This window comes from Ranitomeya imitator, chromosome 5 (assembly GCF_032444005.1).
Source record: "Ranitomeya imitator isolate aRanImi1 chromosome 5, aRanImi1.pri, whole genome shotgun sequence".
NCBI classification, from domain to species: Eukaryota; Metazoa; Chordata; class Amphibia; order Anura; family Dendrobatidae; genus Ranitomeya; species Ranitomeya imitator.
The window spans coordinates 34,740,610-34,764,917 of record NC_091286.1 but is presented as its reverse complement, the minus strand read 5'-3'; the positions used below and the strand labels follow the sequence as shown (position 1 = coordinate 34,764,917).

General features: G+C 45.7%; 1 protein-coding gene across 1 annotated transcript in view; it reads left to right on the top strand.

Annotated features, from left to right (window-relative positions):
- The window catches only part of VASH2 (vasohibin 2), a 94,588-nt gene that overhangs the window by 10,920 nt on the left and 59,360 nt on the right, over positions 1-24,308 (top strand). Inside the window, exon 2 of the mRNA XM_069768515.1 lies at positions 18,802-19,274. Within this exon, the coding sequence (XP_069624616.1) occupies positions 18,936-19,274 (339 nt within the window). The 5' untranslated portion in view covers positions 18,802-18,935. The remainder of the gene's footprint in view (positions 1-18,801; positions 19,275-24,308) is intronic.

The following is a 24,308-nucleotide window of genomic DNA, read 5'->3' as shown; positions in this document are numbered from 1 at the left end:
ACATTATATATGTCTGCCTCCAGAGCTGCACTCACTATTCTGCTGGTGCAGTCACTGTGTACATACATTACATTACTGATCCAGAGCTACATCCTGTATTATACCCCAGAGCTGCACTCACTATTCTGCTGGTGCAGTCACTGTGTACATACATTAAATTACTGATCCTGAGTTACATCCTGTATTATACTCCAGAGCTGCACTCACTATTCTGCTGGTGCAGTCACTGTATACATACATTACATTACTGATCCTGAGTTACATCCTGTATTATACTCCAGAGCTGCACTCACTATTCTGCTGGTGCAGTCACTGTATGCATACATTACATTACTGATCCTGAGTTACATCCTGTATTATACTCCAGAGCTGCACTCCCTATTCTGCTGGTGCAGTCACTGTATACATACATTACATTACTGATCCTGAGTTACATCCTGTATTATACTCCAGAGCTGCACTCACTATTCTGCTGGTGCAGTCACTGTATACATACATTACATTACTGATCCAGAGCTACATCCTGTATTATACCCCAGAGCTGCACTCACTATTCTGCTGGTGCAGTCACTGTGTACATACATTACATTACTGATCCTGAGTTATATCCTGTATTATACTCCAGAGCTGCACTCACTATTCTGCTGGTGCAGTCACTGTGTACATACATTACATTACTGATCCTGAGTTACATCCTGGTTTATACCCCAGAGCTGCACTCACTATTCTGCTGGTGCAGTCACTGTGTACATACATTACATTACTGATCCTGAGTTACATCCTGTATTATACCCCAGAGCTGCACTCACTATTCTGCTGGTGCAATCACTGTGTACATACATTACATTACTGATCCTGAGTTACATCCTGTATTATACCCCAGAGCTGCCCTCACTATTCTGCTGGTGCAGTCACTGTGTACATACATTACATTACTGATACTGAGTTACATCCTGTATTATACCCCAGAGCTGCACTCACTATTCTGCTGGTGCAGTCACTGTGTACATACATTACATTACTGATACTGAGTTATATCCTGTATTATACTCCAGAGCTGCACTCACTATTCTGCTGGTGCAGTCACTGTGTACATACATTACATTACTGATCCTGAGTTACATCCTGTATTATACCCCAGAGCTGCACTCACTATTCTACTGCTGCAGTCACTGTGTACATACATTACATTACTGATCCTGAGTTACATCCTGTATTATACCCCAGAGCTGCACTCACTATTCTGCTGGTGCAATCACTGTGTACATACATTACATTACTGATCCTGAGTTACATCCTGTATTATACTCCAGAGCTGCACTCACTATTCTGCTGGTTTCTGGAATCCAGTCAGGAAAGTGATACTTTTTCAGTTGCCCCCATTTGTTCTGAGATTTTCTGGATTTAGAGACCCTCATTTTTGGTTGGAGTGGGTGGCCCAGGATGTTCCTCCCCAATGATTCTTTTGCATCCTGTCTAATTGATCTCATAAAGTAAATCTAATCCTAGTCGCTGGAGACCCCACAGGATATGGCCCATGGCATTATATTCTCCGGTGTCAGGATATGGCCCATGGCATTATATTCCCCGGTGTCAGGATATGGCCCATGGCATTATATTCTCCGGTGTCAGGATATAGCCCATGGCATTATATTCTCCAGTGTCAGGATATGTGCCATGGCATTATATTCCCCGGTGTCAGGATATGTCCCATGGCATTATATTCTCTGGTGTCAGGATATGTGCCATGGCATTATATTCCCCGGTGTCAGGATATGTCCCATGGCATTATATTCTCTGGTGTCAGGATATGTCCCATGGCATTATATTCTCTGGTGTCAGGATATGTCCCATGGCATTATATTCCCCGGTGTCAGGATATGTCCCATGGCATTATATTCCCCGGTGTCAGGATATGGCCCATGGCATTATATTCCCCGGTGTCAGGATATGTGCCATGGCATTATATTCCCCGGTGTCAGGATATGGCCCATGGCATTATATTCCCCGGTGTCAGGATATGTCCCATGGCATTATATTCTCTGGTGTCAGGATATGTCCCATGGCATTATATTCCCCGGTGTCAGGATATGTCCCATGGCATTATATTCTCTGGTGTCAGGATATGTCCCATGGCATTATATTCCCCGGTGTCAGGATATGTCCCATGGCATTATATTCCCCGGTGTCAGGATATGGCCCATGGCATTATATTCCCCGGTGTCAGGATATGTGCCATGGCATTATATTCTCCGGTGTCAGGATATGGCCCATGGCATTATATTCTCCGGTGTCAGGATATGGCCCATGGCATTATATTCTCCGGTGTCAGGATATGGCCCATGGCATTATATTCTCCGGTGTCAGGATATGGCCCATGGCATTATATTCTCCGGTGTCAGGATATGGCCCATGGCATTATATTCCCCGGTGTCAGGATATGGCCCATGGCATTATATTCCCCGGTGTCAGGATATGGCCCATGGCATTATATTCCCCGGTGTCAGGATATGTGCCATGGCATTATATTCCCCGGTGTCAGGATATGTCCCATGGCATTATATTCCCCGGTGTCAGGATATGGCCCATGGCATTATATTCCCCGGTGTCAGGATATGTCCCATGGCATTATATTCCCCGGTGTCAGAATATGTCCCATGGCATTATATTCCCCGGTGTCAGGATATGTCCCATGGCATTATATTCTCCGGTGTCAGGATATGGCCCATGGCATTATATTCTCCGGTGTCAAGATATGGCCCATGGCATTATATTCTCTGGTGTCAGGATATGTCCCATGGCATTATATTCTCCGGTGTCAGGATATGTCCCATGGCATTATATTCTCCGGTGTCAGGATATGTCCCATGGCATTATATCCTCTGGTGTCAGGATATGTCCCATGGCATTATATTCTCTGGTGTCAGGATATGGCCCATGGCATTATATTCCCCGGTGTCAGGATATGTGCCATGGCATTATATTCCCCGGTGTCAGGATATGGTCCATGGCATTATATTCCCCGGTGTCAGGATATGGCCCATGGCATTATATTCCCCAGTGTCAGGATATGGCCCATGGCATTATATTCTCTGGTGTCAGGATATGGCCCATGGCATTATATTCTCTGGTGTCAGGATATGGCCCATGGCATTATATTCCCCGGTGTCAGGATATGGCCCATGGCATTATATTCCCCGGTGTCAGGATATGGCCCATGGCATTATATTCTCCGGTGTCAGGATATGGCCCATGGCATTATATTCCCCAGTGTCAGGATATGGCCCATGGCATTATATTCTCTGGTGTCAGGATATGGCCCATGGCATTATATTCTCCGGTGTCAGGATATGGCCCATGGCATTATATTCCCCGGTGTCAGGATATGGCCCATGGCATTATATTCTCCGGTGTCAGGATATGGCCCATGGCATTATATTCTCCGGTGTCAGGATATGGCCCATGGCATTATATTCCCCGGTGTCAGGATATGGCCCATGGCATTATATTCTCCGGTGTCAGGATATGGCCCATGGCATTATATTCCCCGGTGTCAGGATATGTGCCATGGCATTATATTCCCCGGTGTCAGGATATGTCCCATGGCATTATATTCCCCGGTGTCAGGATATGTCCCATGGCATTATATTCTCTGGTGTCAGGATATGTCCCATGGCATTATATTCTCTGGTGTCAGGATATGTGCCATGGCATTATATTCCCCGGTGTCAGGATATGGCCCATGGCATTATATTCCCCGGTGTCAGGATATGGCCCATGGCATTCTATTCCCCGGTGTCAGGATATGGCCCATGGCATTATATTCTCCGGTGTCAGGATATGTCCCATGGCATTATATTCTCCGGTGTCAGGATATGGCCCATGGCATTATATTCTCTGGTGTCAGGATATGGCCCATGGCATTATATTCTCTGGTGTCAGGATATGGCCCATGGCATTATATTCTCTGGTGTCAGGATATGTCCCATGGCATTATATTCTCCGGTGTCAGGATATGGCCCATGGCATTATATTCTCTGGTGTCAGGATATGGCCCATGGCATTATATTCTCCGGTGTCAGGATATGGCCCATGGCATTATATCCTCTGGTGTCAGGATATGGCCCATGGCATTATATTCTCCGGTGTCAGGATATGGCCCATGGCATTATATTCTCCGGTGTCAGGATATGGCCCATGGCATTATATTCTCCGGTGTCAGGATATGGCCCATGGCATTATATTCTCTGGTGTCAGGATATGGTCCATGGCATTATATTCTCTGGTGTCAGGATATGGCCCATGGCATTATATTCTCTGGTGTCAGGATATGTTCCATGGCATTATATTCTCTGGTGTCAGGATATGTCCCATGGCATTATATTCCCCGGTGTCAGGATATGTCCCATGGCATTATATTCCCCGGTGTCAGGATATGGCCCATGGCATTATATTCCCCGGTGTCAGGATATGTGCCATGGCATTATATTCTCCGGTGTCAGGATATGGCCCATGGCATTATATTCTCCGGTGTCAGGATATGGCCCATGGCATTATATTCTCCGGTGTCAGGATATGGCCCATGGCATTATATTCTCCGGTGTCAGGATATGGCCCATGGCATTATATTCTCCGGTGTCAGGATATGGCCCATGGCATTATATTCCCCGGTGTCAGGATATGGCCCATGGCATTATATTCCCCGGTGTCAGGATATGGCCCATGGCATTATATTCCCCGGTGTCAGGATATGTGCCATGGCATTATATTCCCCGGTGTCAGGATATGTGCCATGGCATTATATTCTCCGGTGTCAGGATATGTCCCATGGCATTATATTCCCCGGTGTCAGGATATGTCCCATGGCATTATATTCTCCGGTGTCAGGATATGTCCCATGGCATTATATTCCCCGGTGTCAGGATATGGCCCATGGCATTATATTCCCTGGTGTCAGGATATGGCCCATGGCATTATATTCCCCGGTGTCAGGATATGGCCCATGGCATTATATTCCCCGGTGTCAGGATATGGCCCATGGCATTATATTCCCCGGTGTCAGGATATGGCCCATGGCATTATATTCCCCGGTGTCAGGATATGGCCCATGGCATTATATTCTCCGGTGTCAGGATATGGCCCATGGCATTATATTCTCCGGTGTCAGGATATGGCCCATGGCATTATATTCTCCGGTGTCAGGATATGGCCCATGGCATTATATTCTCCGGTGTCAGGATATGGCCCATGGCATTATATTCTCCGGTGTCAGGATATGGCCCATGGCATTATATTCCCCGGTGTCAGGATATGGCCCATGGCATTATATTCCCCGGTGTCAGGATATGGCCCATGGCATTATATTCCCCGGTGTCAGGATATGTGCCATGGCATTATATTCCCCGGTGTCAGGATATGGCCCATGGCATTATATTCCCCGGTGTCAGGATATGGCCCATGGCATTATATTCCCCGGTGTCAGGATATGGCCCATGGCATTATATTCCCCGGTGTCAGGATATGTCCCATGGCATTATATTCCCCGGTGTCAGGATATGTCCCATGGCATTATATTCCCCGGTGTCAGGATATGGCCCATGGCATTATATTCCCCGGTGTCAGGATATGTCCCATGGCATTATATTCCCCGGTGTCAGGATATGTCCCATGGCATTATATTCCCCGGTGTCAGGATATGTCCCATGGCATTATATTCTCTGGTGTCAGGATATGGCCCTGCCATGGCATTATATTCCCCGGTGTCAGGATATGGCCCATGGCATTATATTCCCCGGTGTCAGGATATGTCCCATGGCATTATATTCCCCGGTGTCAGGATATGTGCCATGGCATTATATTCTCCGGTGTCAGGATATAGCCCATGGCATTATATTCCCCGGTGTGGTGGCCCAGCTTCCCCAGGTGAGACATCTTCAGTAAACGCCGGCGGTCATTTTCCGGAGGTTTTGTCGTGGTTTTTGCTGCAGCTTTCGCTCTATACTGTAGCTCAGAGAGCCGGCGGCCTCCAGCGGAATCCGCCCAGAGAATGAACGTCGCTTATTTTCCTCTCTCCAAGGTTACCGAACCCTGAACTGACATAACACAGAACATGTTTTGACATTACTTTGCTTTGTGTCCATTTTTTGCAGCTTCTTCAGGCAGATTCCAAGCAGAATCTGCCTACAAAAGCCGCTGCATGCACAAACCCTTACAAGGTATTCAGACAAGACTTGTATCCCCATCAGTTACTGGGAACCCCACCCTGTGTGTCAGAGCCATACGGAGAGATCCTGAGGACGATGTCACACTGGGGAATGATATTTAAAGGGAACCAGACAGCTGGTTCAGAGCCGAACAATTCCGCGTACATTTTACAGGAACTATAGGGAGACCTGACTACTCCAGTGATTACCGGCCGGCCCCTTCCTGCTCCGGTTGATTGACAGGTCTCTCCCATGTCTCCCAGTTGTCTTCCATTGGTGTGTATATAGGGACAGACCTGTCAGTCATTAGCAGCAGGGCGGGATTTCTATGTATTCTCTAAAATGTTCCTGGCTGCAATCACACAACTAATCTCTGATTGATGCCGCCCCTGTTTCGGGCAGCATGACACTAGTGACAGGTTCCGTTTAAAGGGGTAATCCACAAAATAGAACTGTTCACAGGTCAGATGATAAATGAATGATCGGTTGGGGCTCAGTTTCTTGGGACCCCTTAGTTTCCTGTGTAGTTGGAGTGTTAGTGCATAAGTGCAACCACTGATCAATTCTCTTTCCCCATCAGTCTCATAGAAGTGAATGGAGCGATGCTCGCACTTGTGTCCAACTGCTTCATCCACACAGGGGACTCTGGTGCCCACATTCTCATAATGATCCCCAGAGATTGGACCCCAGTACCTTTATGTGTGTAGCTGATAAATTATTTCGATAGAATCTCCCTTTAAATGACCCCAATAGTTAATTCCCATGGGTAACAGACACTACCGTTCCAAAGCTTAGGGTCACCCAGACAATTTTGTGTTTTCCATGAAAACTCATACTTTTATTAATCATATGAGTTGCCAAATGAATTGAAAATCTAGTCCAGACATTGACAAGGTTCGAAAAAAATTTTTTTATTTGAAATAATAATTTTCTCCTTCAAACTTTGCTTTCGTCACAGAATGCTCCTTGGCAGCAATTCCAGCACTGCAGACCTTTGGCATTCTAGCAGTTAATTTGCTGAGGTATTCTGGAGAAATTTCCCCCCATGCTTCCAGAAGCCCCTCCCACATGTTGGTTTGGCTTAATGGGCACTTTTTGCACCATACGGTCAAGCTGCCCCCACAACATCTCAATGGGGCTGAGATCTGGTGACTGCGCTGGCTGCTCCATTACAGATAGAATACCAGCTGCCGGCTTCTTCCCTAAATACTTCTTGCATAATTCGGAGGTGTGCTTTGGGTCATTGTCCTGTTGTAGGATGAAATTGGCTCCAATCCCGCGCTGTCCACACGGTATGGCATGGAGTTGCAAAATGGAGTGATAGCCTTCCTTATTCAAAATCCCTATTCTCTTGTACAAATCTTCCACTTTACCAGCACCAAAGCAACCCCAGACCATCACATTACCTCCACCATGCTTGACTGATGGCGTCATGCACTCTTCCAGCATCTTTTCAGTTGTTCTGCGTCTCACAAATGTTCTTCTGTGTGATCCAAACACTTCAAACTTGGATTCACCTGTCCGTAACACTTTTTTTCAATCTTCCTCTATCCAATGTCTCTGTTGTTTTGCCCAAATTAATCTTTTTCCCGGAGTCGCCTCTTCACTGTAGATGTTGACACTGGCGTTTTGCGTGTACTATTTTTTTTTTTTTTAATTCAAATAAATTTTTATTAAGAATAACAAGGCAATTAACATGTTACATTTACATTTTCAATATAGAGTATTTCCCCCCCCTCCCCCTTCAAACAGCCCCCTTTGATCCCAAAGCCCCCCACCCCCACCCCACAAAGCAGCTCATCTTGTTAATTACTACCATCATTAAAACAATAGAGTATCTAATCCCTCAACCATTCGTATAAGGCACACTTCACATTACTATCCCATAGCAATCCATGGAGACCACATTTTATTGAACGTTTCAGTTTTCCCTTTCTTCTTATAAATCCCTTTTTCTAGTGTCAGGCCCTGTTTCACATACTGGAGGAACTCTCCTCTTGACGGCGGCTCTTCCCTAATCCAGTTTCTAGCTATCACCTTCCTAGCCATATACAACAATCTGGCTATAGCTATCTTTAGGTGTTTATCTACTCCAATCTCATCCACGCATCCCAACAAACAGACAACTGGATCCCTTGGCACCGTGCATCCATACGCACCTTCCATACGACTCAAAACTACCACCCAGAAGGCAGCCAACCTCGGACATGTCCACATCATATGGAAAATGTCTGCATCCGTAGACCTACACCTCGGACATTCAGAGTCATTACGCAATCCTGCCGTATATAGCACCATCGGAGACCTATAAACTCTGTGTATCACATAGAGCTGTGACAGTCTATACGGTTCACTCAGCGACAGTCTTGGGATCCATTCCAACACCGACTCCCAAGTCTCGTTATCTATTGGGCCCAAATCCCTTTCCCATTTAGCTCTTGCCATTATTGGAAACCCCAATAGAAAAGTGTGCAACAGATCCCTGTACAGAGTGGATATGACTCCTCCAGTCGTCCCATCATTACACACATACTCCAGTACTATATCCCTTTGAATCCTAATACCTCCGTTCCTACTCTGAGCTCCAAAGGCATGCCTCATCCGCAAATATTGATACTCCCCTGCAGACCCAAGACCAAATTCCGCCTGCAATTGGGAAAATGATTTCAGTTCACCTTGTTCAATTATTTGATACACATACTGAATCCCTTTGCCCAACCACTCTATCAGTACCCCCAATGCCTCAAATTCTTTCAGATTGTTATTATGCCATAGCGGCGAGTATCTAGTCAAGTCCGTGATCCCACGTATGTGCCTCAATCTACTCCACAGCTTGCGTATCAACAGCAAAGTCGGATATAGCTTCCCCAAACTCTCCAAGGATCCATCCTCCAAACATTGCACCACTGGCCGCCTTTTTGTCACCACCTCCACCAACCGCTGTACTGCCCCAGATGACCCCTCATGCGCCCAGCCCCTTAAATGCTGACTCTGGGCTGCAAGAAAGTACAACTCAGGGTTAGGCAATGCCAGACCCCCATCATCCTTGGGTCGCTGAAGTGTCTCCAGTTTGATACGCGGATGCTGCCTCCCCCAAATCAGATTCCTAAACAGAGAGTTGATCTGTCTAAATTTCCCACGTGGTATCCAAACCGGCGCATTGTGAAGAATATACAGTATTTTCGGCATCAGAATCATTTTGATAAGATTCACCCTGCCTACCACAGACAAATGTAGCTTAAGCCATGCATCCGCTTTTGCCTTGAGGGCACCCAAGATTGGAGTCAGATTCTCATGTATATAGTCAGTGACCGGCATAGATACCCATATTCCCAGGTACTTAAATTTACTCGTCACCTCCAGTCGCCCGTCCTCCAATGGCTCCCCATCCACATCGTCCACCTTAAACAAGATAGACTTACTCCAATTTATCCTAAGTCCCGACACTGATCCGAATCGTTCAATAATCCCAATGGCTCCCTCCAAGGATGCAACCGGGTCAGCCAGAAACAACAAAATATCATCTGCATACAACGCCACCCTTTCTTCAATCACCCTATATTTAAACCCCGTCATCTCATCAGACTGTCGAAGCGTAGCGGCCAGTGGTTCCACCGCCAGAGCAAACAAAAGGGGGGAAAGCGGACACCCCTGTCTCGTCCCTCTAGCCAATTGTATGGTCCGTGACAACTCCCCGTTTACCCTAACCCTGGCCATCGGCATCGAGTACATTAATTGAATCCATGATATGAACTGCGGTCCAAACCCCATTCTTCGCAACACCTGCCAGAGATACCCCCACTCCACACTATCGAACGCCTTGTGAGCGTCTAAAGATGCAATAACTCTCTGGCCACAGTTATCGGCTTTGAGTTGCAAGTTCATATACAGCCTTCGTAGATTAATCGCAGTTGACCTATCAGGCATTAAGCCAGACTGGTCTGAGTGTATCAGGCCAGAAATAACACTTGTCAACCTCATCGCCAACACCTTAGCCAGGAGTTTAACGTCGATAGTAAGCAAAGAAATTGGCCGATATGAATCCGGCTGTGTCGGGTCATTCCCCTCCTTTGGAATCACCACTATTGTGGCCTCCCGCATAGATGCCGGTAGCCTTCCACCATTCGTAGCCTCTTCCAAGACCGCCTTCAATTTAGGGATCAACACTTCCCCCAAGCTTTTATAAATTTCGGCAGGAAATCCGTCTACGCCAGGCGCCTTCCCATTAGCCATCGACTGCAATGCCCGTCCCAGTTCCTCCTCCGTAATGGGAGCCTCCAAATCCTCCCTAGCTGTGTCACTCAGCCTCGGGAGCTCCAACTCCTCAAGGAACGCCACCGTGTCCTCCATTGACCCATCTACCCGAGAGGAGTATAAGTCTGCGTAAAAATCTGCAAAAGTCTCCAAAATCTCTGAAGTCTCAGAAACAGCAACACCATTCCCAGTCACCAAAGAGTGAACAAAGGAAGTATTTCTCTGGGCAGATGCCACCAGCGACAGCAAATGACCCACTGATTCACCCTCCTGGTAATAGGCCAAATTCATGAATTCCCTCTTCCTTTCAGCCTTACTCAGCAAGACCGCCTCTAGCTGGCTTTGAGCTGCCTTTAACCTCCTCCCAGCCTCCAAAGTACCCATTATTACCATCTCATCTTCAGCCACCCTCAGCCCATCTATCGCCAGCCTCTCTGCCTCTCTCGATTTCCGCTTACACCTGCTAATATCCCTAAACAACAGCCCTCTCAAGTACGCTTTCATGGCTTCCCACACAGTAAGCACATCTACGCTACCCTCATTTATCTCAAAAAATTCCACCAATTCCTTCTTAATCTTCTCCAAGTCTATACTGTGTAGCCAATTAGGGTGAATTTTCCACTCCCTTCTGCTCCCGTTCCGTGTCCCCACTGATCGAAATTCCACTTCAACTGGACTATGGTCTGAGAGAGCCCTAGGTAAATATCTCACGTCCCTTACCATCGTATCTAGTAATCGGTTACCCAGTGCCAGATCAATCCTAGACAGCGTACCATGAGCTGGTGAGTAGCATGAATACGCCCTTTCCCCGATATGCCTAACTCTCCATAAATCAACCATGCCCACTTCCCCGACATAAGTCCCAAACGTAGTGGTATGTCCCGCCGTCCTATTCTGGGGGTTTTTGTTCTTATCCCAAAAGTCATCACATATATTATTAAGGTCGCCGATAATTAGTAATGGTAACGGTCCCCAGCGCTCTACCCTCTCCAGCACCTCTCTTATCTTCTTGCTTGAGTATGGGGGCGGAATATACATTGCCACTATACACATCAATACTCCATTCATTTTACATTTCACCACCACATACTGACCATCGACATCCTCTTTTACCATTACCTCCTCATACTGCACCCCCGCAGGTATTAACACAGACACACCCCTAGAATACGTCGAGAAAGTAGAATGATACGCCCTCTGTATCCAGCGCCTATTCAATATGTTCACCCTCTCCCGCACTAAATGTGTCTCTAACAAACATATCATTGAGACCTTCTGTTCTCGGACATACTGCAGACTTGCCGCCCGCCGTGTTTTATCCGCCAGACCTCTCACATTCCAACTCAATATTTTAATACAATCTCCCATCATGTGGCTCATCATTTCTTAAAGTATCCAATTTCCCAAGTATGAGCTGCCCCAACCCTCCCACCCCCCCTGCCCCCTCCCAACTTGCCCTCCTAACCCCCCCAATATAACGCATTCTTCCTCTCATCAAGAGTGGGGCTCCACTGCCCACTGCGAACACTCTCCCTTACTTAACCCTCTCCATTCGCGTCCCGCTGCCATAGCAATCACAATTTCCCCCCCAACTTTCACTTTATTGTATCTTAACATTTCAACTTATATTAACATATAGAAAAAGTACCAAACCAGTTCACAGTACCCAGCATAACCCTCCTCCCCCGTACTTAGTAGTTGGTACTGTCCCCTCCGGCCATTCCTTCAATATGGCCCAGCAAAACCCCCAACAGTTGCTCAACTCTTTAACCATTGCTAACGAGCGCAGAACTCTCCTCCATCGACAGAGAAAACAAATCCCAACTGGATCTCGCCGAAATGTCAGTCGCCCATTCCCTTAAGTTTTTTCTCATGAGTATCAAGCCACTGGGTAGCGTCCTCCGGTGTCAGGAAAAAGTGGGTCTTATTAAAAGCCACCAGTCTCAGCTTGGCGGGAAACATCACTGAGTACTGCACTCCCAGCTCCCTCAGTCGCCGCTTGACTCCAGTAAACTTCATCCGCTGCTTCTGAACTGCAGCGGAATAATCCGGATAAATGGCGATTTTCTGACCTCCAGCCGTCAGATCCTCCATCTCTCTAGCCTTTCTGAGGATAATGTCTCTGTCCCTGTAGTTCAGTATTTTAGCAAGCATGGTACGGGGATTTGCTCCTGGGGCAGGGGGCTGCGGCGGGACCCTATGAGCCCGTTCAACAGCAAAGACTTTTGTCAACACTGTGCTCCCAATCTTCTCCAGCAGCCAGTTCTCCACAAACTCTGTGGGATTTCTCCCCTCAGTCTTTTCAGGCAGCCCCACTATACGTATATTATTTCTTCTGGATCTATTTTCCAGATCCTCATTTTTGGCAGCGAGCCCGGCTATTGCTTGGGCAAACTTCTTTTCAGCTTTTTGTAGCTTAACTATGTGATCTTCTGCCGTGCTCACCCTCTCCTCCACCACTCCTATACGTTTGTCCATTTTCTGCAGAGCCGCATTAATCTGTGCCGTGTCCCCTTTAACTTCCTGCATCTGCTGGGCCAAGGAGTTCAGGGATTGCTGACATGAAGAGATCAGTGTGATAACATCTCTAAGAGTCGGCTCCTCTCCCTGTGATATGCCTCCAGGTCCCCCACTAGCCCCAGCCATGCTGCCTCTCTCCTTCCCCCTCTGTACCTCATGCTGCTCGGCTGTGCTTGCTTCCTCCTCCTCCTGGTCAGCTCCAGATCCTGGTTCTGCCTCCTCAGCAGCCTCCACTCTGGCATACTGCTGCAGCTTTGCGGCCACCTCCATGCGCCGCTGACATGCGGCGTTCTCCTTCTCGGCGTCCTTCCTAGCATCGGAGCCATCTTGGCTGGCTCCTGCACCGCTGGTGCCAGCGTCTTTCTGCCGCCTCCTGGTCATCGCTGCCGACTCCGGACCTGCTGCTCTGCACCGCTGCACTCTCCGGACCTTCAGCCAGCCGGATTTAGGTGAGTTTACCCGAAAATCGGGGTTAAAGCAGGATTTTTGTCCTTATGGCAGCAGGAGCACTCTTCCCTGCTTCCACTCACATGGCCAGCTAGGACACGCCCCCTTTGCGTGTACTATTTAATGTAGCTGCCAGTTGAGGACCTGTGAGGCGTCGATTTCTCAGACTACAGACTCTAATGTATTTGTCTTGCTCTAATGTACTTGTCTTGTTGCTCAGTTGGGCAGCGCGGCCTACCACTTCTCGTTCTATACTGGTTATAGCCTGTTTGTGCTCTCCTCTGAAGGGAGTAGTACACACCATTGTAGGAAATCTTCAGTTTCTTGGCAATTTCTCGCATGTAATAGCCTTCATTTCTAAGAACAAGAATAGACTGTCGAGTTTCACATGAAAGTTATTTTTTTCTGGCCATTTTGAGAGTTTAATGGAACCAACAAATGTAATGTTCCAGATTCTCAACTAGCTCAAAGGAAGGTCAGGTTTATAGGTTCTCTAATCAGCCAAACTGTTTTCAGCTGTGCTAACATTCTTACACAAGGGTTTTCAAGGGTATTCTAACCATCCATTATCCTTCTTACACAGTTAGCAAACACAAAGTACCATAAGAACACTGGAGTGATGGTTGTTGGAAATGGGCCTCTATACACCTATGAAGATATTGCGCTACAAACCAGACGTTTGCAGCTACAATAGTCATTTACCACATTAACAATGTATAGAGTGTACTTCTGAATCATTTAATGTTAGCTTCATTGGAAAAAAAACCTGTGCTTTCTTTCAATAATAAGGAAATCTCTAAGTGACCCTAAACTTTTGAACGGTAGTGTAGGTTTGTTTTCCTTCAGACGCGTCCCGTTTCAGGTTTGCAGCCACCACGGTCCGTGCACAGCTGCCGGAGCAGATTTATTGAATCCTATTCATACTATATACACTTTGGCGAAAGAAAAAACTGAGACGCGTTTCGCTCTCCTTGCCGTGTGATTCATTGTTCAGAGGCCATCTTGTAAAGGTTAAAATAGAAATCAGACGTGATAACATAAAGCCAATTGCCGGAAATCATGGAGCGAAGATGGAAAATGTCAGCGGCCTTTTGGCTTACCGTAATTATTTTGAATACTATTCTGCATGATTTTCTATAGTCTTCTGGGCCAGTAGTCACTTATCGTACTGCATTTAATAGCGACGAGACCACCAATATATTCCTGTGATCTATGGGCCATGGTGTTGGCCAGAAATAAAGCTTTTCTTATTTCCTGATATATCCTTGTTGTGGCTGGAGCTCTAGTTTTTGATGCTGAGCTCCAAACCCCCTGCATAGATGAAGGGTTAAATTATTATGACTGCAGGTAAAATAAACATGCAGTGTATGCAGTCGGCTCTTAAGCTCCCCCTAGTGGTGACTTTTGACTGTCAGAATTTTATCAAGCAATTGTGTCATTGCAGGGGATTTGGGACTATGTAACGGAAAGATTGAGCTTTAAAGGGGTTGTCCACTACTGGATTAACCCCTTCTTACTCACTATAGTCCCCCCTTACGTAAAGTATAAAACCACATACTAATCTCCCAGTGACTGCTGCAGCCAATCAGTGGTTGCTGATCAGCTGCAGCCTTCATTATTCTATCAGAGATTATTTTCCGGAGACGGAGTTGACATTGCAGGAGAGGCGCTATGACAGGGTTCTGATGTGGTGGTCTCTTAATTTTTGCCAGAGCTCCATATGATTGTATTATTTTTGCATGGTTTATATAGTGGTGTTATTTGTTCATGGTATATATGGTGTTATTATTTGTTCATGGTATATATGGTGGTATTATTTTCTTGCAGTATAGATTGGGGTATTATTTTTGGACTGTATAGATGGTGGTGTTATTTGTACACAGTATAGATCAGGGGTCGCAATCTCTGCTGGGTATATGGGCGGCACATAAGAAAAAATTTTTATTGGGGGGGGGGGCACTTTCTTTTAGGAAAAAAGTGAAATTTTTAGTGATATCCTTTTTTTCTCCGTACACCTTTTGATCATTTTTTGGAACATTTTTGCTGTGTTTATTTTATTTTTATAATCGGCATTCATCGTATGGGTTATGGTACAGTTTTATAGCTCTCTGCAGAGCAATACAAATGTCAGCCACCGACCAATCAGAGGCCAGCATATGACATCAGCGTGCCAGCGTATGGCAATGACGTCATGCGCCAATAACGGCTGCTGGGCTCTGATTGGTCGGTGGCTGGCATTGCTGTTGCTGACCCGAGTGCTTGTCTTCAACTGAAGGACGAACATTCAGCTGAAACAATGCGCTGACATCAGTGGCCCCTGGACTGGGCCGTGATCGTCAAGGGGTCCACAGTGCCTGAGGGCAGCCTCCGGCACCTTGTGTTTGACACCCTAGATGATGGTATTGGTTTTTTTGTTATTTTTGCATACATTGATAATATTTACTCATGGTATATACAGTGTTCTTATTTGTGCATGATATACAGTGGGTACGGAAAGTATTCAGACCCCTTTACATTTTTCACTCTTTGTTTCATTGCAGCCATTTGGTAAATTCAAAAAAGTTCATTTTTTTCTTCATTAATGTTCACTCTGCACCGATTCTTGACTGAAAAAACAGAAATGTAGAATTTTTTGCAAATTTAATAAAAAAGAAAAACTGAAATATCACATGGTGCTAGTATGTATGCATGCAGTATAGATGGGTGTATTATTTGTGGACTACCGTATGTACTGTAGATGACGGCATTATTTGTGGACTATATACGGTAGATGACGGCATTATTTGTGGACTATATATGGTAGATGACGGCATTATTTGTGCATATGATGGTATTATGTGCGCATGGTTTACATGGTGCTATTATGTGCATGCAGTATAGATGGTGGTATTATTTGTGGACTATATACAGTAGATGACGGCATTATTTGTGGACTATGTATGGTAGATGACGGCATTATTTGTGCATATGATGGTATTATGTGCGCATGGTTTACATGGTGCTATTATGTGCATGCAGTATAGATGGTGGTATTATTTGTGGACTATATAGAGTAGATGACGGCATTATTTGTGGACTATATGGTAGATGACGGCATTATTTGTGCATATGATGGTATTATGTGCGCATGGTTTACATGGTGCTATTATGTGCATGCAGTATAGATGGTGGTATTATTTGTGGACTATATATGGTAGATGACGGCATTATTTGTGCATATGATGGTATTATGTGCGCATGGTTTACATGGTGCTATTATGTGCATGCAGTATAGATGGTGGTGTTATTTGTAGACTATATACGGTAGATGACGGCATTATTTGTGGACTATATACAGTAGATGACGGCATTATTTGTGCATATGATGATATTATGTGCACATGGTTTACATGGTGCTATTATGTGCATGCAGTATAGATGGGTGTATTATTTGTGGACTATATATGGTAGATGACGGCATTATTTGTGCATATGATGGTATTATGTGCGCATGGTTTACATGGTGCTATTATGTGCATGCAGTATAGATGGTGGTATTATTTGTGGACTATATATGGTAGATGACGGCATTATTTGTGCATATGATGGTATTATGTGTGTATGGTTTACGTGGTGCTATTATGTGCATGCAGTATAGATGGGTGTATTATTTGTCCACAGTGTATTTGGTGGGATTATTTGTGCACTCTATAGAACTAGGGAAGTAGCTCTTTTATATGAATGGAAGTTCAGCATTTTCTGGGATTAGACTGCATTTGTGTGAGTACGGTACATTTATTATTTAGATGCCAGGACTATTTTTCCAGCGTAGATCTTCCGCTTCTGTGTATGAATAGCTGCCCCAGGAGTCGCGGGGTTAATAGCAGTCTTCCTATTTCAGTAACAATGGTCTTATTTTTGGAATACTGTAGTGTTCTGTCTTATTTAGTTACAGCCATTGCCTTGAAATTCTTTTCTTCTTGGTTCGCTTTATTTGCTACAAGAAGAGATTTCTTTTCTTGGTGTATCCTGCGATTCCACATTTATTTTTATTTTTTCTTAAACGTTGTTTTCTTAAATATCGTAATTGTCTTATTCCAATTTTTATAATATTCCTAAATTTGAAGGGCGATGGTGAAAGCAGGGCACTGTCACAATGTGCTGACAGGTTTTCATGTCCTGCAAACTTATATTTTTAAAGGGATTGTTCAAGACTATAAAAAAAACCAAAACCCTGTATTTAAACTAAAAACAGTGTTATAGACTTTGTCTAATCCAATTTAAATAGCTGCAATACCAGACACAGCCATGGACAGAGGAGGCGCTGTTCTGGAAATGCAAATCTGCATTTGTTACATTTTCCATAGATGTAAAAATTCTTCTCAGAATTATTGACAATTCTGATATTTCTTGAGACCAGCATAGTCACTGAGCGAGTGTCAGATAGATACAGATAATGAGCGTTTTCCTACAAAAAATCTAATGGATACAAAGGCAGGACAACAAAAAAAAGCACAAAAAGCCTTTGATAGAAACCCAGCATCATTGGCTGTTAAAGGCTATCTCTTGTCAGAGAAATATGCCAGGCATGAGCTATTTCTCTCCTCCTCCTAATCTCATAATTCACTCTGAAAAAAAAAAACAGCTCAAATCTGTTTGGGGTAAAACAGCACAGACTGTCAGCTCACTGAGGGGTCAGATTAAAGCTGCCTTCTAAAGTCTATGCAGTAAGGAGAAGGAAGACTGAAAGAGAGGGGGAGAGAAACGCACAGGCCCTGCTGCTTTATAGTATGAGTTTATCTGACGTCACTGCTGGATTCACAGCTACACTGCTGAGTACTGCTGTATAATTTTCTTGATACTGCCCCTGCTTGTTCTACCTAGAGCTAGGAGAGCAGGAGTCCCCTCTCTGTGTGCTGTGCTTTGTATGGGAGACATCATGACAGTTAGTCTCCACCCACTAGCTGAGAGACAACTGACCATTAGAAATATAGCCTGCAGAGTGGAAAACTGGTGAAAAATGCAAGTTGTATAATAATCAGAAATATTGTAATTCACTTGAAATGACAGGTACGCTTTGCTTTTTTATTATTAGTATTTGGAATACTATTTTAAATTTTTTAATTATTTTTTTTTTTTAAATTTGGAGAATGCATCAGATTTGGAAATACACCATTCACGAGTTTGGGAAAAATGTAATATTGGTCTTATTGGGTTTAGTACATTTACTATACAGGAAACTATTAGAAAGTAATTTCAAAAATGCAATATATAATATGATTTATAAATATAGTAATACATGTGTGTGTGTGTGTGTATATATATATATATATATATATATATATATATAATCATTAATTATATGTATTTTTTCCCCTTTTTTTTTACTGTATTGTAGGTCTCCCGGATGTGACTGTTGTCTCCGTGCCTTCCTAATGTGTTGTGGATAAGTTCTTGAGATCAGAAACGGACATTATACTCCCTGGGACATTTTAATCCTTCCACCAGTGGTGACTGGAGCATTCTCTCACCATGACGGGCTCTAGTTCCACCTTCCTCCGGGCTCACAGTAAGCATTGCCATCACCAGAATGTGGGGACTAAGACTAGTAAGCCCATCCGTTCTCGGAGCCTGCATGACCGTCCCCTGGCCTCCTCTCTTACACCAGCCCCAGCCAGCGCCTCTGGGAATAGCTCGGGGGGCTACTCGGAAGAAGAGGACAAAGAGGTGGGCGCGCTCTTCTACGTCAACAAGAGCGGGTTCCCCATTGACAGTCAGACCTGGGAACGAATGTGGACTCACGTGGCAAAAGTCCACCCTGAAGGGAAGGACATGGTGGACAGGATCCGGAACGCAACTCTGCTTCCCAAGGTGAGGTGCACTGACATTTGTGTGTTTCCAAAGTGGCCATAACGCAACCTTCCAAGAGTTTTCCAATGGCGAATCTGTCCGAATGTTTCTGTACATCTGTCGCTTCGTATTTAGATGAATGATTTTTAGAGATTCAGCGTTATTCTATGAAATCATTTGGGATGTCTCAACTTACCAAGTTATCACCTGTTCATAGGAGGGGTCTGACTGCTGGGACCCCCACCACACTCGAGACTAGGGCTCAGAAGTGCCACCACTGTCCAATAGACAATTACTGGCGCTCGACGCGTTTGTGTAGCCATGCCTTTTTATAAATGTGCAAATTGTCTCTTCAGAGAGGAAGAGGACTAGAACTCTAGTTCCACCTATAGGAGGTAGCGATCCTAACACTCAATATCGACTCTCTAACGAGCCTTGTCACATCACTTACGATAAAAGCCAAAATCTCAATTTGCAGACATTGTGTTTGGGGATATTGCTCCTCATCAGTGCAAAGTGTGAGATCTGGTTTGGCTTGGTGAGAGGCGTCTGACCGGGATCCAAGAAGTAATGTTTCTCCTGGCAGAGAGTAACTTGACAAGCCTGACATGCCATGGTGAGGAGACTCGTGAGGCAATATTCAGATTTCCCAGAGGAGCATTGCAGCTTAAAAGTCTCCTCACCTTGACATGTCAGGCCTGACATGTCACTCTCCGCAAGGAGAAATGTTACCCCTGGTTTCAATTGAGGCACTCCAAAGTTCCTTGGTAGAAGCAAGTCGCATTCTCATTTTATAGGAAAATTCATTATTATCAATGTTTTTTTTTATTTATAAACAAAGTCTTTAACCTAGAAGCTGCGGTCGTGAGATCAACACTTGTAGGTGTGGAGGAATTAATTATCACCCGAGTACTGGCATCAGCTCACAGCTCCCACACTATCATCACCATCCTTATACAGCTCCCACACTATCATCACCATCCTCATACAGCTCCCACACTATCACTACCATCATCATACAGCTCCCACTCTATCACTACCATCCTCATACAGCTCCCACTCTATCATCACCATCCTCATACAGCTCCCACACTATCATCACCATCCTCATACAGCTCCCACTCTATCACTACCATCCTCATACAGCTCCCACACTATCACCACCATCCTCATACAGCTCCCACACTATCATCACCATCCTCATACAGCTCCCACTCTATCATCACCATCCTCATACAGCTCCCACACTATCATCACCATCCTCATACAGCTCCCACACTATCACTACCATCATCATACAGCTCCCACACTATCACCACCATCCTCATACAGCTCCCACTCTATCATCACCATCCTCATACAGCTCCCACACTATCATCACCATCCTCATACAGCTCCCACACTATCACTACCATCCTCATACAGCTCCCACACTATCACCACCATCCTCATACAGCTCCCACACTATCACCACCATCCTCATACAGCTCCCACACTATCACTACCATCATCATACAGCTCCCACTCTATCATCACCATCCTCATACAGCTCCCACACTATCATCACCATCCTCATACAGCTCCCACACTATCACTACCATCCTCATACAGCTCCCACTCTATCACCACCATCCTCATACAGCTCCCACACTATCACCACCATCCTCATACAGCTCCCACACTATCACCACCATCCTCATACAGCTCCCACTCTATCATTACCATCCTCATACAGCTCCCACACTATCACCACCATCCTCATACAGCTCCCACACTATCACTACCATCCTCATACAGCTCCCACTCTATCACCACCATCCTCATACAGCTCCCACTCTATCACCACCATCCTCATACAGCTCCCACTCTATCACCACCATCCTCATACAGCTCCCACTCTATCACCACCATCCTCATACAGCTCCCACACTATCACCACCATCCTCATACAGCTCCCACTCTATCATTACCATCCTCATACAGCTCCCACACTATCACCACCATCCTCATACAGCTCCCACACTATCACTACCATCCTCATACAGCTCCCACTCTATCACCACCATCCTCATACAGCTCCCACTCTATCACCACCATCCTCATACAGCTCCCACTCTATCACCACCATCCTCATACAGCTCCCACTCTATCACCACCATCCTCATACAGCTCCCACACTATCACTACCACCCTCATACAGCTCCCACTCTATCATTACCATCCTCATACAGCTCCCACACTATCATTACCATCCTCATACAGCTCCCACACTATCACCACCATCCTCATACAGCTCCCACACTATCACTACCATCCTCATACAGCTCCCACACTATCACCACCATCCTCATACAGCTCCCACACTATCACCACCATCCTCATACAGCTCCCACACTATCACTACCATCCTCATACAGCTCCCACACTATCATCACCATCCTCATACAGCTCCCACACTATCACCACCATCCTCATACAGCTCCCACTCTATCACCACCATCCTCATACAGCTCCCACTCTATCACTACCATCCTCATACAGCTCCCACTCTATCATTACCATCCTCATACAGCTCCCACACTATCATTACCATCCTCATACAGCTCCCACACTATCACCACCATCCTCATACAGCTCCCACACTATCACTACCATCATCATACAGCTCCCACTCTATCACTACCATCCTCATACAGCTCCCACACTATCACTACCATCCTCATACAGCTCCCACACTATCACTACCATCCTCATACAGCTCCCACACTATCACTACCATCCTCATACAGCTCCCACACTATCACCACCATCCTCATACAGCTCCCACACTATCACCACCATCCTCATACAGCTCCCACACTATCACTACCATCCTCATACAGCTCCCACACTATCATCACCATCCTCATACAGCTCCCACACTATCACCACCATCCTCATACAGCTCCCACTCTATCACCACCATCCTCATACAGCTCCCACTCTATCACTACCATCCTCATACAGCTCCCACTCTATCATTACCATCCTCATACAGCTCCCACACTATCATTACCATCCTCATACAGCTCCCACACTATCACCACCATCCTCATACAGCTCCCACACTATCACTACCATCATCATACAGCTCCCACTCTATCACTACCATCCTCATACAGCTCCCACACTATCACTACCATCCTCATACAGCTCCCACACTATCACTACCATCCTCATACAGCTCCCACACTATCACTACCATCCTCATACAGCTCCCACACTATCACTACCATCCTCATACAGCTCCCACACTATCACCACCATCCTCATACAGCTCCCACTCTATCACTACCATCCTCATACAGCTCCCACACTATCACTACCATCCTCATACAGCTCCCACACTATCACTACCATCCTCATACAGCTCCCACACTATCACTACCATCCTCATACAGCTCCCACACTATCACTACCATCCTCATACAGCTCCCACACTATCACCACCATCCTCATACAGCTCCCACACTATCACTACCATCCTCATACAGCTCCCACACTATCATCACCATCCTCATACAGCTCCCACACTATCATTACCATCCTCATACAGCTCCCACACTATCATCACCATCCTCATACAGCTCCCACACTATCATCACCATCCTCATACAGCTCCCACACTATCACTACCATCCTCATACAGCTCCCACTCTATCACTACCATCCTCATACAGCTCCCACACTATCACCACCATCCTCATACAGCTCCCACACTATCACTACCATCCTCATACAGCTCCCACACTATCATCACCATCCTCATACAGCTCCCACACTATCATCACCATCCTCATACAGCTCCCACACTATCACCACCATCCTCATACAGCTCCCACACTATCACCACCATCCTCATACAGCTCCCACACTATCATCACCATCCTCATACAGCTCCCACACTATCACTACCATCCTCATACAGCTCCCACACTATCACTACCATCCTCATACAGCTCCCACTCTATCACTACCATCCTCATACAGCTCCCACACTATCACTACCATCCTCATACAGCTCCCACACTATCATCACCATCCTCATACAGCTCCCACACTATCACTACCATCCTCATACAGCTCCCACACTATCACTACCATCCTCATACAGCTCCCACACTATCATCACCATCCTCATACAGCTCCCACACTATCACTACCATCGTCATACAGCTCCCACTCTATCACCACCATCCTCATACAGCTCCCACACTATCATCACCATCCTCATACAGCTCCCACACTATCACTACCATCCTCATACAGCTCCCACACTATCACCACCATCCTCATACAGCTCCCACACTATCACCACCATCCTCATACAGCTCCCACACTATCATCACCATCCTCATACAGCTCCCACACTATCATCACCATCCTCATACAGCTCCCACACTATCACTACCATCCTCATACAGCTCCCACACTATCACCACCATCCTCATACAGCTCCCACACTATCACCACCATCCTCATACAGCTCCCACACTATCACTACCATCCTCATACAGCTCCCACACTATCACCACCATCCTCATACAGCTCCCACACTATCATCACCATCCTCATACAGCTCCCACACTATCACCACCATCCTCATACAGCTCCCACACTATCACCACCATCCTCATACAGCTCCCACACTATCATCACCATCCTCATACAGCTCCCACACTATCACTACCATCATCATACAGCTCCCACACTATCACTACCATCCTCATACAGCTCCCACACTATCATCACCATCCTCATACAGCTCCCACACTATCACTACCATCCTCATACAGCTCCCACACTATCATCACCATCCTCATACAGCTCCCACTCTATCACTACCATCCTCATACAGCTCCCACACTATCATCACCATCCTCATACAGCTCCCACTCTATCACTACCATCCTCATACAGCTCCCACACTATCATCACCATCCTCATACAGCTCCCACACTATCACCACCATCCTCATACAGCTCCCACACTATCATCACCATCCTCATACAGCTC